This window comes from Diplotaxodon limnothrissa, linkage group LG7 (assembly GCF_057381915.1).
Source record: "Diplotaxodon limnothrissa isolate DT_005_m linkage group LG7, D_limnothrissa_male_GT1.1, whole genome shotgun sequence".
NCBI lineage: Eukaryota > Metazoa > Chordata > Actinopteri > Cichliformes > Cichlidae > Diplotaxodon > Diplotaxodon limnothrissa.
The window spans coordinates 65,065,984-65,083,669 of NC_140602.1; the positions used below are offsets into that span (position 1 = coordinate 65,065,984).

Consider the following 17,686-nt stretch of genomic DNA (forward strand, 5'->3'; position numbering starts at 1 on the left):
AGACTGCGTGACATACCTATCCCTGTGCAGTGTTTGAGTATTTTTGCTTAGCCTTTGTCTCAGAGGTATACTGTCAGACATGTTGAATTTGTTAAGAAACCAGTAGACAAAACATGAAGCGACGTACAGGAGGCAGTCCATCAGACAACAGTAGGAATGCTCTGCGTTCCTTTGTGGCATTTGTCCCTCAGAATTCCCCCTGGCCTCCCTACCTGCCTAAGCAGGCTTACATACATTCAACAGATGTGATACTTTTAATCTTCAAATCTGGATCCAAAATCTATTTGGGAAAGTTCTTTATGGTATGGAATAACTTTTGAAGTCTTGACATTAGCATCATTTTTATGTAATCCCACCCCAGATATTGAGTTTCATTGTATTTTCCATTACAGTATATGCATGTTTGTCATGAGATGGAACAAGAAGCTATACTTGCCCCTAGCTGAGTTTGCTCAATAACTGCAAAAACTGCAAGATGAGAAGAAAAGGTTTTTGTTTTTTAAAGTTCAAATAATCAGGTGAAAAAAGAGAGAGAGGTGAACATGGTGGGCGTGGTGGTGCATCTGTGAACGATCCACAGATTTACTTGTCAAAGCCTTTTACTTTGGACCTTTTAACTTTTGTTCATTTGATGTAGATCTTATTTTTTGTTTTTGTTTTTGTTTGTGTTTTTTTTTCCTTTTTGTCATGTTGTCTCTGAGATGTGAGTTTTAAGGAAAGGTGACATACACATGATTGGGACAAACCTGATTTATAACATAAGACCAAGCTTCATTCACTGAATCACTGAAATCCAAAATCATAATTTAAATTAAAGTCTGATTAACCACCCAGCCCCAAAAACCTGAAGTTAGTGTGACAAATTGTCATGATTGTATATTTAACACATATACATAGAAGAATGTTTGGTGTATAGTAGTGTAAGTAGCCTAAAGGTTTGAAGTACTTGCCCACATCAGGTTTTGTTTTTTTTTTAAGTATTTTTCATTCATACTTGTTATGAAGTGTGTTGGTGGCCTACATAATGATCATGTTATGAGGTTACATGCATGAGTAAATGTAAGAGGAATCATAATGTGGTTGAGGTGAATCTAATAAGGCCCTCCACAAGGTCTAGCTTCTTCCCTTATGCTCCCAAAACATTACATTGCATCTTCCTGCTTCATATTCATATAGATTCTCTCACCCCTTGCTGCTGTTGTTTTTATGTATTCATTCCCATGTACAAGTAACTGCTGATCACTTTAGCTGCATTGTATAAATGTTTACATTTCAGATTTAATTGTAGAAATATCCCTCAGTGAAGTGATTCAAATTAACTACAGCCATGTACGATTGTATTTCAGGTCAGAGCAAACTTTAAAGAGGTCAGGTACAGGACCTGTTTGCAAGGTGGTTCACGGTCGGAGCAATCACAGCAGAGTCAAGTCTTTCCGTCTTCTTCGAAGCGTCAAGAGCCCAGTTAAGCAGGCCCCTCCCCCCTCTTCCTCCTCTGTTCCCGCTTCATCCTCCACTGTTCCCGCTTCATCCTCCACTCTTCCATCTACCCATAGTCCACCTTCTACTCTTCAGCCCTCCAGTGTTCCTAAAAGTGGGGAGCAGAACGACTCGCCCAGGACAGCTCTCATCAAGTAAGATCCACAAATTCATTTTTCACCTTCAAATGCCATCAGACTTGCCATACCTCCTGCAGTGAAAAATTAAGAACTTTATTCCCCAGAGTTATACAAGCTCATTTGATATCACAGAATATTAGATTCTTGAAAGTGTTAAGTGTTGTGGGTGTTTAGTTGTACACAGCCTGAGAGCATAAAATTAATTTCATTAAAAGACTAATTTGACATTGTCATTAAATCTCCTTCCACCCAGATTGAATTATTTATCCTCCAGTGACCTCAAATAAATGTGCTGCATGCTAATGTGTTCTCTGAATGAGTCCCACGTTACAAAGATATGAAAAGCTGAAAGCACTGTGAGGTTTATAGCATATCATTGTGACTTTTGTATAAACACCTATGTTTTTCTTAGTTAAAAGTGGCTTAACCCAGTTTGAAACAACTTGTACAGTTATTATTTTGATTAATCCACACTGAATAATTTCAACACTAACAACTTAATTTGGGGGAAAAAATGTTAGTACGGGATCTAGACAGACGTGGATTTTTAAAGGTAAACTAAAATGGCCAGGCTTGATTGTTTTCAGTCGTATGAATGTATTCAAAAAGATACAAAAGAGCTAAAAACTTACTACATTTAAAATTTGACAATGTTCCATAAATGGTTTCACTTACTGTGGATTTGCTGGATCGTAACGAGTACGTTGGGACAACCTTACTGCTAATTAACAGGCTGTAACCTGCCCAATAAACTCTTTTATGGGCTGATAACGGATATGGAATAAGGCTGGAGACGAGCTTAAAATTAGTTTGGTAAGCAGAGCGTACCACATCACATAACATATCAGGTTTCACAGTATCAAATGAGCCGCTTGTAATTCTGTAATAATGTGGTTGGAGGAAGTGTACTTATTTTACAGGCAGTGACAGCTGCCACAGAAACCAATTTCTTTTTCAGCTTTTGTTAAACAGAAAATTCCAAAGTTGACTGGAAGCCAGATTAATGTTAATTTCCATGCACTGCCATCCTCTACACCCTCCAAGATTCCAAAAACAAGGCCAAGACACATTGAATGAATCTAAACAGTAACAAAATATTAGATCCCAGCTTAGTGCATACAGATCTACACTTCTTAATTTACTATATAGTATAATTTTACTATCTTTCATAAAAAATTAGTCTAAAGGTACACACTTGTGGTTTGGCTGGCTCTTACACTGAATGTTTATGAAGTAATGTCTCCCAAACCCAGCTGTATAATCAATATCAAGAGAGTCAAAGGTTTGAAGAAGTACAAAGCCATTTTTCTTCCTATTTCTATACCTGCCATTCAATAAAATTTCAACTAGTGATGCAAATTATGATAATCAATGTAGCGCAGCCACTTAAATATTCATGAATTGTAATAATATACCATTTTGAGGTACTTCAAGGAGAAATTCAGACACAAGTGCCACAAGTAAAGGTAATACTGCTACGAGTTACAAGAAAGTGAAAGAGAATATTGGCTCACTCCTGCTGCCCACCATTACACTGACATTTAGATGTGTTTCACTGGACTAACATGTAAAGATTGTATTAACAACTATATCTGAGAGCACAGTGGCGTTGAATATCATGATATTAGCATGAAAAGCTGTGCAGCACTAATAAGACCCTGTATCCACCTCTGCCTTATGATTGTTAGCTTGTTTATACTTTATGATATTATGTCGTTGCAGTGAATGTTATATTTATACTTTACAGACTTTTTCAATGATATATGAAATCCATTAACCTTTCACTGTGTGCACTTTTCTAGAAACAGGTGGTATGTGGAAATGGCACCAGACTTACTCACCATACAAAAACATTCATTATTCATTTGCTTGGTTGAAGTGCAACTTTTTAATCTTTCATCCTATTAATATTTATGGGACAGGAGTGGTTAATAATACACCACTGATGTTTCTTTGCTGTCATGAATGTTTAATACTATAAATTGTCATATTTTAGCCTCAGAAACACACAAACGTCCGGCTGCCATGTTCCACAAACCTAAAGCTAGATTTCCCAGTGATTATAATCCTTATTAGTATGTACTGTTTCATGCTGTAAACACCAGTGTGTTTATGGTGGGTCTAATGGTTTTATAAGATATGTGTGTGTGCGAGTGACAGACTACGAGAAAGTGTTGACCCCCTCCTTCCCTCGTTGTGATGCATTGTTTTCCAGTGTTTTACAGTAGGTCAGGGTGGGGACACATAGCACTAAAATAGAACAGTACTTTCCTGTTGAGTTGGTTACGCACAATGCAGGTTTTGTACATCGTGTCCCTCCCAATAATCAAAGGAATCCACGTGGTTAAATTACTTTCTTTAATAAGTTAATTACCATTAGGAATTTTATATTAATTGACAGCTTAGTGAGGAATGAGCAGTTGAAAGTGTGGGAAACAAGGCAATAGGATTGGTATGTGCAGGAAGATGAGCTAAGCTGTCCTGTATTCAGTGCATCAGTGATGGACACCATCTGCCTGCCAGAGGCCCTGACCCTCCCAACCTGAAATTACTTTTCCCCTTTTCATAACTTCCATCATGCAGCTCACATCAGGGAATTTCTTTTTTTCTTTTTTTTAGATATAACCAAACCAAAGATGTGAAGCTCATATTAAACTTGGCCAGAATTTCTAAACAGCTTCTTTATGTTGGTAAAAGCAGGCAGGCACACAAAAACACAGAAGCCTCGCCCACATGCTGATTAAATCTAATTGGCTGCCCCTCATAAAAGAAGAAGAAAAAAGGGTTAAAGGGTATGTGAACAGGGATGACTTAAAAGCCCCTTTAATTTAAATAACAATAATTTTGGACTTTGAAAGCCATTGGATAAAAGAAGGGACTTGTGCCTATATTTTCTATTTTGATGCCATATTGTGAAATACAACATTAAATACTGCACACTATAACCTATAAAAAGTATAAATAATTTTTTAATCGGGGGTTTGTGCTTTGCTAGCTGTATTGCCTTAGGAATAACATTTTTGCAGTTATTTTCTTTAAAAAAGAAGGAAAGGGCTTTCTAACATTTTGTTCCATTCATAGTCACCAGATGGTGATTGACTGGGGCGACTATTGCTTGAACCATAATAAGAGCAATGATGGTAATGGATTGTCATGACATTTGATGAATGTTTCATTTAAAACGACTTTGTAATTTCTTTGTGGTGATCTCTTGACTCTTCACACCATCATCAGTACAAAATTGAAAATTACAGTTATGACAATAATTGATAAATTGACCATAGTTAGCAAATAATAGCATGCTAGTCCTTTAAATCAGAGGTCCTCGAAAATTTGATGACTGCATACAAACTTACCCTGATGTCATGGCTGCAAAATGAGTGCACACATAAAACACATGTTTGCTCACAGGATGATTGTTTCCAGTATTGGTTATTAGTTGTGTACTGATTGTTCCTTCTTTTAAACAGTAAGTGAGGTGGCATTTTTTTCTTTGACCCAGCAGTATTGGTTAATGTTAGGAATGCTTTAATCAAAGCGACACAATTGCTAGAGCTCAAAACTTGAAGCTGAAGAAAAAGGGCTGGAATTCCTTTTGGGGTTTTTAATGGGGGGTTAAGTTAAATTTGTTTATACGATGCCTTGCCAGGACAGATGTTTTCTGTTTTAGAAATTGCTTTGAATTCAGCTTTGGTCTGTACTTAACACTCTTCTAAAAACCACTAGATCTTGGCCTGCTCACAGAACTTCCCATACTCCTGTGCATCCTCCTGTCTCTCCGTCCATCTGCTCTTTTCTGTCATGTGATCCTGTGAGAAACACAAGATAGACACACTAGGAGACAAGACAACATGTTTTTCTCTCAAGTGTCATAAAACCAATTATTACTGACACGGTGCCAAGTAACTAGTTCAACCAGTATTTTGTCTGCAGTAGAGACAGACACACAAACACTCTTCTTTGTGCTTGAAGTACACATTTGCATTAGGTACAGTGTGTTCTACAGTGTATATTGTTTATTATGAATATTGTTTTTATTGTAAATTTTCAAGGTAGGTTTTTTGTTTTGTTTTTTTCCTTAGAGCAAACATATGTGAGCTGACATTTACTAAGAAACACACATTGTGTCTCTCGGCCATCTCTTCACAGAAACTGGGCGTGTTAGTTTCTTTAATTAAATCCAACTGCAGCCAGGTTCACTTTCAAAGTCTGCTAAAGGATTTCTTTTTAATCGTTTGTATTACTTTATAATAACACAGATATCGTTGTATTCACGACAAATAATGGCATGTATTTTGATTTCACCTTCACTGACTAGTTTACTAAGAAGTGCTGGCTTTATATCAAGGCTACAGATGTCTTATAAATCTACTGAAGTGTGTCTCTGTAGGCAACAATACAGAGTCACACAGTAAAGCGGTCCTCATGTGTTGAAGGCTGTAATAAAAGTTCACACACATTATTGCAGCAGAACATATGTGACTCTGCAGCGTGGCAGAAGTGTACAAGCCAGCTCTGTGTGTGTGTGTGTGTGTGTGTGTGTGTGTGTCATCTGATCCTCATCTAGGACATATATGCAGCAGCGTAGGAGCCACTACACATGGTACTCACCTCATCTTCTCCCCTCAGGGAAATGTGTTATATACACGTTTTACATATGTGTGCCTTTGAGTCGTACATGCTCCATATAATGAAATGTGGTGTAAAAGGAAAACAAAAACCTTTATGTGCATGAAAAAGTCAAGCGCTTGCATGGATGTACTAGATTCACACGCACACCACCTTTACCATTGTTGAGATGCAGGTGTAGCAGTGTTATGTAACAGGGTAGTGAGGATACAGGATGAATGAGTGGTCAATCACAAGGAAGAAAGGGACAGTGGGAACATTACTGCAGTGTGAGGTGCTTTGGCCAATCACGTGAGACCTTCATCCCCTGAACACTACCAGTAAAGTATGGATTCTGTCACTGGATAGTTTGTTACTTTATAGGATAACGTATTGAGCACATTTAGTCTTTTTTATTATATCTTAAAGCCTTTTTTACTCTGTGTAGTCACAATCTTAAAACATGAAACAACAAAAATCCCAGAAATGATAAACTGATGACCGTACATTCACTAAACTTCACATAAGATCTAGTGTGAAGTGTACTTGTGATTAGCTTTTTATGTTTAGTGCCGATTGTTCTCGGTGCTTATGACGCACTGTTTGACTGAGTCTTATACGAAAGCTCCTTCTGTTAGTAAGAATATTAAAGTTTATACCAAATGAATATGTCCACACTATAAAGACAATGCACAGCCATAGCAAACACAGCACTGAAAATGTACACTAATGTAAGCAGTGAAAGTCTGCTAAAGCTTTTCAGCTAAGCAGCGGTTTTACTTTTCATTTTACTTACCTGTGTGCTACTTTGCCATCTAGTTTACTACTAAAAAAAAAACTGCCAGTGAAGCAAGCTTCTACTTGGCTAACCTTTTTTTGCAGTAATAACCATCATCACTCACTAGTTTGGTTTTGTGTTTTTGTTTTTAATAAGAAAGAAAGAGAGAAATAGAAATTCACACCAAACAAGACCTGAATTTGATAAAAATTTAAAATTTTATAGTAAAAACCACTATTACAGTCTAATATCAGCATCTGTCCTTTTTGTGTCTATTACCTTCTCCTTTCCTCGTAGCAAATTTATGTATTTTCATTTGTATATAATTATATCTCTCTCACTGCCTCTGGCAGTTTAAAAATATTAAGACTGTAGTATTTAGTACACGCTGTTCCTAAACCCAGTTATGTAATGCGACAGCCAAAAGCAATGTGCCTCTAAAAAGTTTCAAGTCTGGTCTCAACTTGCCTGTCGCTCCTGTGACAAGTCGCTAATCTGTTGTTAAACATGACAGGTTCAATTGATCATGACAGGCTATACTGTGTCATCATTACTGCTGTTTTCCATGTTTTTATTTATTTATTCATTCATTCAGTTTTCAGCTAAGTGCTGTTCCCTTGATACAGTACACCACTCTACTCTTAATCATTCATGACATCATTCCAGATTTCCCAGCGATGCCCGGCTGTCGTTTGTGTGTTTAAACTGGCCTCAACTACTGCAGAGATATGAGCTTATGCACCTGGCTGTACCTGTGTGAATTTTAAGGTCACACATGCATAAAAACATAGCAAAAAGAAAAAAACAGCAGGAGTTGCACTGATATCCCACGCAGTGATTATGGCTTGATCATACATACCTTATATAACACCCACTCTACTTGGCATGTCATCCCTGAAGCCTGGGAGGCTTTAATGACAAAGTAAAAGGTGATTTTTGGCTGTTTTGGAACTGACGAATGTTGGCGTACTGTTACTTCTGCTATTACTACTTCTATTTACCATATCACCAGAGTCGATTTTCCATGTTGACAGTATTATAAGGGCTAACCTTTGCACTGTCAGGGGTCAGCCTCAAGGCAGCAGGATGGCATACTGTAAATAAATGGCACCACTGGCCCACACCTTGCTATGTATCTAGAAAAGCAAACAAAAGCTAACAGGTACAAATGTAAAAGTGAGTGAGCCATGAATGGACTACACCTCACTGTTTTTGTAAGGGTTGAATGAAAAGGATACCCCCTCCCACCCCCAAATGGAAGTAATAAATTGGATTAAGCATAAATTTCTCTGTTAGGTACACACTCGTCGTCCGGTTTAACAAAGAAAAATGTCATTTTGTTACTGAAAAATGGAAAAGGCAGCAATGTTGAGATTTCAACCAGAAATATGTCATAGGTTGTTGTTTATCTGCAAGCATAATGAAAGGCTTTGGTTTGAATGATAGTTACAGCAATGAATGGAACAGGTTAAAGTCGCTGACTGTCACACTAAGACCTTTGTGATTGCCAGTAAAAGAACAGCCTGGATAAAAGAGCTGTGCAATCTGTAATTCCTCTGGTCAACAGCCAACGGGGGTATTTTGTGCAAAGATATTAATTCAAGATTTTAGGAGGCTTTATGTCTGAGACTCATTGTGATTTAATCACCAGATTCAAGAACCAGTTGACCCAGCAAAGACCTTCATTTATCTGATCATTTCCTGGGAAAAGAAAAATGGGCAGCATGATATAATCAGCAGGCATATATATATCTGATACTTGTTTAAGTTTTATGTGTTTAAAGATATTTGTGGTACACAGTTTGAAGCTGGAATAATGAGCATGTGTAACTGCAGTAATATTCCTGAAAATGCCTCCCACTATGCATAAAATTAGTCCCAGCATAAGAATTAAAGGATATCTGGATTAGTTTATCACTTGATGATATTTCTCAATACTTTTTTCCAATTTCATTTTATTGTATTTATTTATTTTAAAGTGAAATAAAACTAATATTTATTTTTTTTTTAAAGTGTTTGGGGAAAATGAGGTGGTCTGTGCTTACTCTGATCGGCATCTTACTTGTCTTAAATAAACTGTCATGCTCGAGTTCTTTAACTTCCCAGAGCTTCCTATTACCCGTAGCCTAGATTGTATCTGATGTCTGCTGTCTTGAGTATAAACACCTGCTGAGGACAGGATGAGGGAGCTGTAAAGGTTGATGTATGACTGAGGTCTTTGTTTCTGCTTGTCAAATGCAGAACTTGCCACTGACGTGTTAAAATGGAGTATTGTATGTTGGTTAATAAAGAAGAGAGGCCACACAGGAAATCTCTGACAAAACATCACAAAGATACAGCCATAGTGAGTTTTCTCGACACTTGAGTAAGAGTCAGATATTCTGTTTGTAAACCCCCCAGTACAACTGGCCTACTCTTCTTTATCCTCTCGCTTGCATTTATCACAGGTGTGTGATTTCAGTCCCGTCCTTGCACTATTTTTTTTTTTTTTCCTTCAGATGGTGAAGATGTGATGAATTTCTCTTTATAAATGTTTTTTAAACCACCAGCTTCCTCTGTGCTGTGCGAAAATGTTGTCATGCTAACATGCCACTTCAAACCGTGAATACCTACTCGTTAAACATCAGAATTTTGCAGTTGACATTTAGTGAGTGTAGATGCACAGAGCGTAGATGCACAGAGCATGTGCGCCACCTGTAAAGAGAAAAAAAAAATTTGTAGATCTGTTTAAACGTTTTTGCTCTTGCTAGTCGGTGCCAAAAATACTATTTGAATAAAGCTAAACAACTTGATTCTACTAATATAGAACAGCAGTTACCTGTTAGTTCAGATATGTTATAATGCCACCTGTTAGATTTTTTTCTATGTAATAGGAAGTGGGGGTTTTTTTGGGGGGGGGGTTTAAGAAGGTGAAAATTAAGATAAATGGCATCTGTGCAAAACCAACACGGTTCTGCAACACTTTAATGTAGAAAATGAGCTGTTGTATGTGAACTGTGTCAGTGTAAAGTAGCATGTAATCATTTGATGGATGAAATGCATAACCACATTCTGCACAGGCTTCTGAAGGCTGCTGTTCTCGCACTCCTGCTGTTAGCCACAGTCAACAAACTAGTACGAGAGTGTGTGTGTGTGTGTGTGTGTGTGTGTGTGTGTGTGTGTGTGTGTGGGTTAAAGAAAAATAGTAATATTAACTCAACTTAAATTTAATGCGCTTGTACCTGGGGACCCGTAAGTGCAACAGTGCCCATTTCCACAGTGGTTCTCCAAGTGTATCACTGGTGTCAGGTGTCACAGACGCATCATGTACTAAGAAGCCAGTTAAAGCAGGAAGCACAGTGTACCTGAGCCCAGCTTGTGGGTCTTGCTGAGTCACGGCAAAGGAAATGGTTTTACTGGTGCAGCACTGTACCACAGTTTCTCTCGCTCTCCCTCTCTCTCTCTCTCTCTCTCTCTTCCCCCCCCCCTCTCTTTCTCCCTCTCTCTTTCCCTCTCTCTCTCTTCCCCCCCCCTCTCTTTCTCCCTCTCTCTTTCCCTCTCTCTCTCTCTCTCTTCCCCCCCCTCTCTTTCTCCCTTTCTCTTTCCCTCTCTCTCTCTCTCTCTTCCCCCCCCCTCTCTTTCTCCCTCTCTCTTTCCCTCTCTCTCTCTCTCTCTTCCCCCCCCCCTCTCTTTCTCCCTCTCTCTTTCCCTCTCTCTCTCTCTCTCCTGTTTCCTTTGTCTCCTTACAGTTTAATTGAATTTAAATTATGCATGGTGTGTCTGCTAGAGGAGAGTGAGAATAGTAACAGAGTAAGAATGACTTTTCTTTTCATGCCTGTATGTGCCGTCCATATCTGTGTTTGTATACATTACTGTATATTCATCAGTTTATTTTGTAACTTTCCCCGATTACTTTTGTGCACACAGCCTCTAGAGCCTAAAAGCTCTAGAGGCTGTGTGCTGTGAGCCTGAGCTCAGTTTAGCTGACTGATGTTACCCAGCTCATCATTCCCCATTACTGCGCCACACACACAATAGGCTTTACATGATTTATTGTATGAGTGTCTGTGTGAGACGGAGCTTGACACAAGTATGTCACAACCATCTTAGTGTATTTTTAAAAAATAAATAAATTTTAAAAAAAAATCCATCTCTCTGTAGTGTGGTCCCAACCTGATACCCACACTAAATGTTCTAGTAGTGCCATGAAGCTCCTCGTGAGTGCAAACAGCATTAACGCAGCAGTTTTTGTTTGACACGACGGTGAAATATGTTAAAATATGTCAGTGACAAACAGTCTGACAGTTACAGACTGTCAGACTGTAACATGTCAAGAGAGCTCATTGTGCTCACTTTTTGTTAGATATGTTTGGATAAATGTATTGCATATAGAGCTGATGCTTTCACCTCTCGTTCCCTTAACAGAACAAATCAATGTGTCCCTTGTGTATTGATTTAGGGGTCAGAACAATACAGCTCAAATGAAAACCCTGTGACGGGCCCGTATAAAAGCTGTGCACAAATGATTGCCCACAAATCTCAGTGAGCTAAAGCAGTGTGCATTTAGGCAAGAAAACGTTCTCTTAATTAAATATTCTCTATGCACCTTGTGAATTGAACCATGCGTGCAACAATGTCAGATTACAGGCAACTTTATACTTTTTGTTGTTGGGTTTTTTGTTTGTTTGGTTTTTTTTTTTGGGGGGGGGGGGGGTGTTCGTTATTATTTGGTTGTGGTGTTTTTTACATTTATGTGGTCTGGGGGAGGGGTAACTTGAGTGTGGTCAATGTAATGGCAGGCAGGAACGAGCAAACTGAATGGTGACTCAATGTAACTTATAGTTATAGCATGTTCATAACATATTTCATACCGTGTACATATTACATACTGTAATAGACCCATTCTGTAGTATACTTACATATCTATATTATTGCTAATATATATTGTAATATATCTATCATGGCTAAAGCACTTCTGGATGGATGCAAACTGCATTTCGTTGCCCTGTACCTGTGACATGTGCAATGACAATAAAGTTTAATTCTATTCTATTCTATGTGGGTTGTTGCATGGAGAAAGGGTTTTCACAAGTTTAGGTTTCCACCTTGAATGAAGGGAGCACACCCATATGCGCAGGCATGTAGACTGTCCAGCTGCACACACAACAAAAAAATCATTAGCCATGCAAGTCCAGATCTAGCAATTGTTCAACAGTGTTTTTCTTGTTTAATAGTGCTTGTGCGTGTGCATTATTCTCCAAATGGTCATTTCTTGTTTTTGTTTGAGCCATGTGTTTTCATTTCTTGTGCCATTCAGCTGTCTCTGGAGGGGGGGGTTTCTTATAGGATTTCTTTGCCTATATAAAGTAATTATTTGAGTTCATTTAAAGGCTGAGCACTGAATACTGTGGGGTTGCTCCATGGGGTTGTGCTGCTTAGTGAAACATTTAAATGGTTATAAAGACCACCTTGGCCATATGCTTGTATAGTATGGGACCAGGTCAAGGAGCACCATTACCATAGTGTCAATTCTTCCACTGAATTACCTCCACTGGCTTGTATAGTAAGACAGCCAGACTGAGGGCTGGTCACAGTGAATGGCTGTTTTGCATCAGGTTGGGTCTGTCTCCAACCACATGCAGCTAAAGCCACCATAGCTAACCTGCTCAGTCTAATCACTTCTCACACACTGACAGAAACACACAATCAAGCCAAACAGCACTGAGTCAATCAAACACAGAGTTGAGAAAAGGCATATTCCCACAGACAAACTTTCATATCTCTTCCAGCCACAAGTCCTCCTTCACATCATCACAGCACAGTCAGACATTTTAATCCAAGAAACTCAATTGCTGTTTATTTCATGTGGAGTTGATGCAGGCTGGGTTATTATTGGCTGGCAAAGGAGAGTGAAACGGCCTTGACGGTAAAGACGGGGTCTCACTGTGCAGTGAAGCATAGCTAGAATTTTCGATAATACTTTGTGTCACAGGCAATGCATCTTTTTTAATTTTGTTCAAAGGCTGTGTATCTATGAAGTGTTTTTGTGTCAAATATTTAAAGTCCTTAGAAACAGAAACAATGAAAAATAAAGGAAGGACAGATGGCATCCGAAATATTCAGAGCGCTGCTCTGTTTGGATCCAAACACGCTTTGTATGCATAACCTCTTTCAGGATGTTTGTACAATATTTGATTCCATGTTGCTTTGTTTTCGCCTGACGGATTCTCTTAGATAAGCTGCTGGGTGGGGACAATTGTTTGTGGTTTATTTGGACCCAAGAACATTTTCTACGTCTGTTGGCTTTGGCAGATGAGCTAAATGTCATTTGAGCTCCTGAGAGTGATCATCTGTGGTGCAATTTAAGAGGAGCTGTGGTATGGATGGGATGGGATCATTTCAAATAAATGCCAGAAACCATAATTAATAACTGAATAAACCCACAGAATTGGTTCTGATATCCAGGAAATAAAATGAAATCGTTTTATATTAGTTCACTAAATGAACCAAACTAAATATGTGAAGTCGATCGGGTTAAACTGCTGCATCTGGGTGTAGCAGTCAGATCCCAGAACATAATTATAACTCACCAGTGTTGTTTGTGTCTGCTGCCATGTCACTTATTAGTCTGGAAGCTTGGGTATTAAAAAACTGTTCCCATGAAATGAAACCTGTCCTACAGTAAATGTTCAAGATGGAAAACGGCATTAATTGAAAATCACGTTATTGGATTCTGCTTAGATGATAAAGCTTAAGATCTCTTGCAGTGTGTAGGTTTTGTAGACACGCATGTGATGAAGCAACATGTAGGCATTCTGCCAAAACAAGCTTATGAAGTGTTCCAGCTGTGTGTTTGTATTCTCATGATGCTAACTAATGCTAAAGCTAGAGAACCAACCCAAGTTATGATATAAGAATAATGTAACAAAGCAAACATTTCTTCTTGTATATTAAAAAGTAGATGTCCCATTTTCATTGTCATTATTGGTTGCTCACCTCTGGAAAAGGCTGTGTCACACCTTTATTATGTTCTCTTTGAACATTTAGCACAGGATTGATTGGACACATTAGACGATTGTCGAGTAAACGTTATCTTATTCTAGGATTCTATGATGCCAGTGTTTGGCTGATCCCTAGTATTTATGGCAGAGTGACAAATTCACTATCTTTACACACTGAACGTACTTGACATTTAAATGTGTACGATAATGAGAAATGTTAGTAGAGAGATGTTTGGCTCAAAAACTGCAGCACTTCTGTATCACAGTGCCATCAAGCCCTTGGATCTGTGTTTTTTTTTTTTTTCTTTCTTTTTGTTTAGATAACTTGCTAGGATTTGTCATTTAATGTAATCTCCACTTTTTGTTTTCCCCTAAAGTTGAATATTTCTTCACATTTATTTCTGTCTTTCAGGGAGTTGTCATCCAGACAGCAGAACAGCTTCCCGTTCAGGAAGGCCAAAGAGTCTAAGCTGATCTGACACTGAAGGAAGAAGAAAAGATGTGATGGAACAAGGGAGGAATACAGTGCTTAAACCTTACTATGTAGTTTGGTTTGGGATCTGGAATAGTTGGTAAAGGATGTGTGATTAAGTTGCACCTCAAACACACCCAGATCATCTGAGGTCAATCTGATTTTATAGTTTGTGCTGAGCTGTATAGCCAATCTCAGATCAGCCGCAGTGTGAAACCTGCTAACTGTTTTATGTAGTTTGATTGTGTAACTGAAATTTTATTGTGTGCTTATTTTCTGTCTACTGGTGCAATGTATTTCTTCTAGTTGAATCATAAATGCTTAACACTGACATTTTATTCCCTTTAGCAGCTGACACTAATAAATTATGATATTGTTTTTGAAAGTGACACGTTATTTATTTAGGAGCATGCCCAAACTGCACTCTGCGTTGGTTGTGCCAGTTTTTCATCAGACTATCAAAACCACCGTCTTACTATGTAATTATTTTGAACCAGTATTGGAACTCTTATCAGTCACTTTGGTTTGGATTTCAATGATTGTGGCTCCCTCGTGATTTAAATTTTAACCAGGAAGCTTGTGCGTAAGTCTGACTCGTCCTGGTGCTACTTTACGTTAGTATGTAACTCTCTGCGTTCCAGCCACTGAAGACGGCAGTCAAAGCTGAGCACTGGAAATATTTTGAAGCTTATGGTTTAACATCATTAATGGTTTACGTAGCCTTCTAGTAGAAGAACATTTGACTGACATGGAATGACTGAAATAGATTTTTGGGGATGACCCTCAGTTAGCAGCTGGTTGTACTGAAGCTAAGCTGGCAGCTTCTAGCTGCATTGTTAGTTAGCATGATCTTAACATTTGAAACTTGGCAACATTTCAGGCCAGTATGTGTATATAATCTGATCTCTCACCTCCCACAGTTCAAAGTAGAATAATGCAAGTTTATGTGAGTTACAAAAGCAGAAGGGAGTCAACTTGTTGAATGTCACAGATGTGTTTGGAAATGTCTTTAAAAAGGGTTTCCTAATAAGTAACTTTTCACAATATCATGTCTATTTCAGAGCATGCAACTGTTTTAATTTAAGATACTGTAGTTAACTCACATTTGAAGTAATTAAATGACGTGACTGGTTTTGGAAGTTAACATGACTGCAAAGATTAAATTTTTAAACTGATCTACTTTGTTTAATTTTAAATTCTGCCTTTTCATTCAAATTCATATTTTATTTGTCACACACAACCATACACAGTACAACATGTGGTGAAATGCTTATTGCTGTGCAATGCCCGACCATTAAATGACAGTGAGATTTAGAGATTTACAGACTACAAAATTTACAGATTTTAACTTAGAAATTTACAGTAAAAATGTGCAAATAAATAACGATTTACAGAGGAAATTATGAAAGGGAAAAATAAAATTATAAGAAGTGTGCCAATAAACAGAGTGTGTGCGGTGATGCGATGTGTGTGTGAGAGTCCAGTCCTACACCTGGTTCAGGGCAAGAATAGCCTGGGGGAAGAAGCTCCGCCTCATTCTCTCTGTTTTGGCCTTAAGGAAGCGGAAGCGCTTCCCAGACCTCAACAGTGAGAAGAGCCCATTGTTGGGATGGGAGAGGTCCATCATAATCTTGTCTGTCCTGCTTGGTGCTGTTCCCAAACCAGGTGCGAATGTTTTCCGTCAGGATGCTCTCGATGGTGCAGAAGTAGAAGTTCTTATTCTCTCTAGTCTGACTTGTTTCTTTCTGCTTTGAAAAATTCAATGTCCCTTTTCCAGTTTATCCACTCTCCCTCTTCTGCACAGGTCCAAACCATCTGTCTTTCCACTCTTTCTCCAGCTGTCACTCTCATATACTTATTTGTAATCCCGGCCACACGCAACAAGAATCTAAACACCTCCAACTTAACAACCTTCACCACCTCTGCTCCTTGTATACTCATCATTTAGTCTGTCTCCCTCTCAGTCACACTAATGTATTTTGTATTGCTTCTACTGACTTTCATTCCTCTAGTCTCCAGTGCATACCTCCACCCCTCCAGTCTCTCTTCCACCTGCCTGTTACTCTTACTACAGATCAGTACCATCTGCAAACATCATGGTCCATGGAGACTCCTGCCTGACCTCATTTGTCAGCCTGTCCATCATCACTGCAAACAAGAATGGGCTCACAGCTGATCCCTGATGTACTCCCACCCCATCCCATCTGTCACTCCTGCCGCATGCTTCACCACTGTCATGTTACGTGTCCTGCACCATCACATACTGTACTTCTCTGCCACTCCCGACTCCTCATGCAGTACTATAGCTCCTCTCTTGGCGCACAGATGTGCAACTTCTGATCATCTGTATATTTCTCTACCAACACTCTCAAGGCAAGCATTGCATCTGTAATGCATCTGTGTCAAACATATGAAACCACAATCAGCAGCTGATTTGCTCAGCTGACTGGAGCGATGGTAACGAAGCTTAATTTACATGTAATACAATAATAATAATTTATTTTTGGTCTTACAGCACTTTATATACCAGATAAACACTAGATTCTGTTCTAACATACTCTAACTGCTCCTTTGTTTCCTTGTTTACCTGGAAAGCCCAGGGTCTCCCTGTTTATTAACACCAGGTTGCAGTGTCACAACAGAAGAGCTTGATTTAGTGCTGGCATTAATCTATCATGTCGCAGCAAACTGCATTTTCAGAGGATGGGTGAAGGGCATAGTCTGAGACAAGCAGACATTGTTCCTGATACTTGGCTCACAGATGGCGGAGGCTTTTAAATGGGGGAGCAGGTGAAAGAAGATAGACTGTGGGAACATTTTTGTATCCTTCACCTCCTCTACATGTTTGCTCCTCGTCCAATTAATAATTTTGTACATGCTCTGTCATTCTTTCCAGTGCAAAGTGTTGTAGCAGTGACCTATTAAAAGCTGTGGAATGTACACTGTGGACCCTCTGACCTTGAAATTAGTTAACCCGGTAGTTCAGGATCAAAGACAAACTGCACAACCTGCCCAAAAAGGCGGGGGTGCACAGAGCAGGTCGCATACCTGTGTTCACTTGGCCTGCACAGTTTCAGTATGTCATTATGAAATCAGCTCTCTCTATGAGAAACATTAAGCCTGTGCTTAGTTTTAAACTGGTTACAGCAGGTATTTTGTCCCTGGATTCACAGGATACTAAGTCTGTTTCTAAGCTGAGGTAAAACGAAACAGATCACATTTTGGTCAAACA

General features: G+C 38.8%; 1 protein-coding gene across 1 annotated transcript in view; it reads left to right on the forward strand.

Moving 5' to 3' along the window:
- LOC146629558 (uncharacterized) overlaps positions 1–14,588 on the forward strand; it is a 60,751-nt gene extending 46,163 nt beyond the window's left edge. Inside the window, 2 exon segments of the mRNA XM_085358709.1 lie at positions 1,347–1,631; positions 14,395–14,588. Of these exon segments, the coding sequence (XP_085214835.1) occupies positions 1,347–1,631; positions 14,395–14,461 (352 nt within the window). The 3' untranslated portion in view covers positions 14,462–14,588.
- The last annotated feature ends 3,098 nt before the right edge of the window (positions 14,589–17,686 follow it).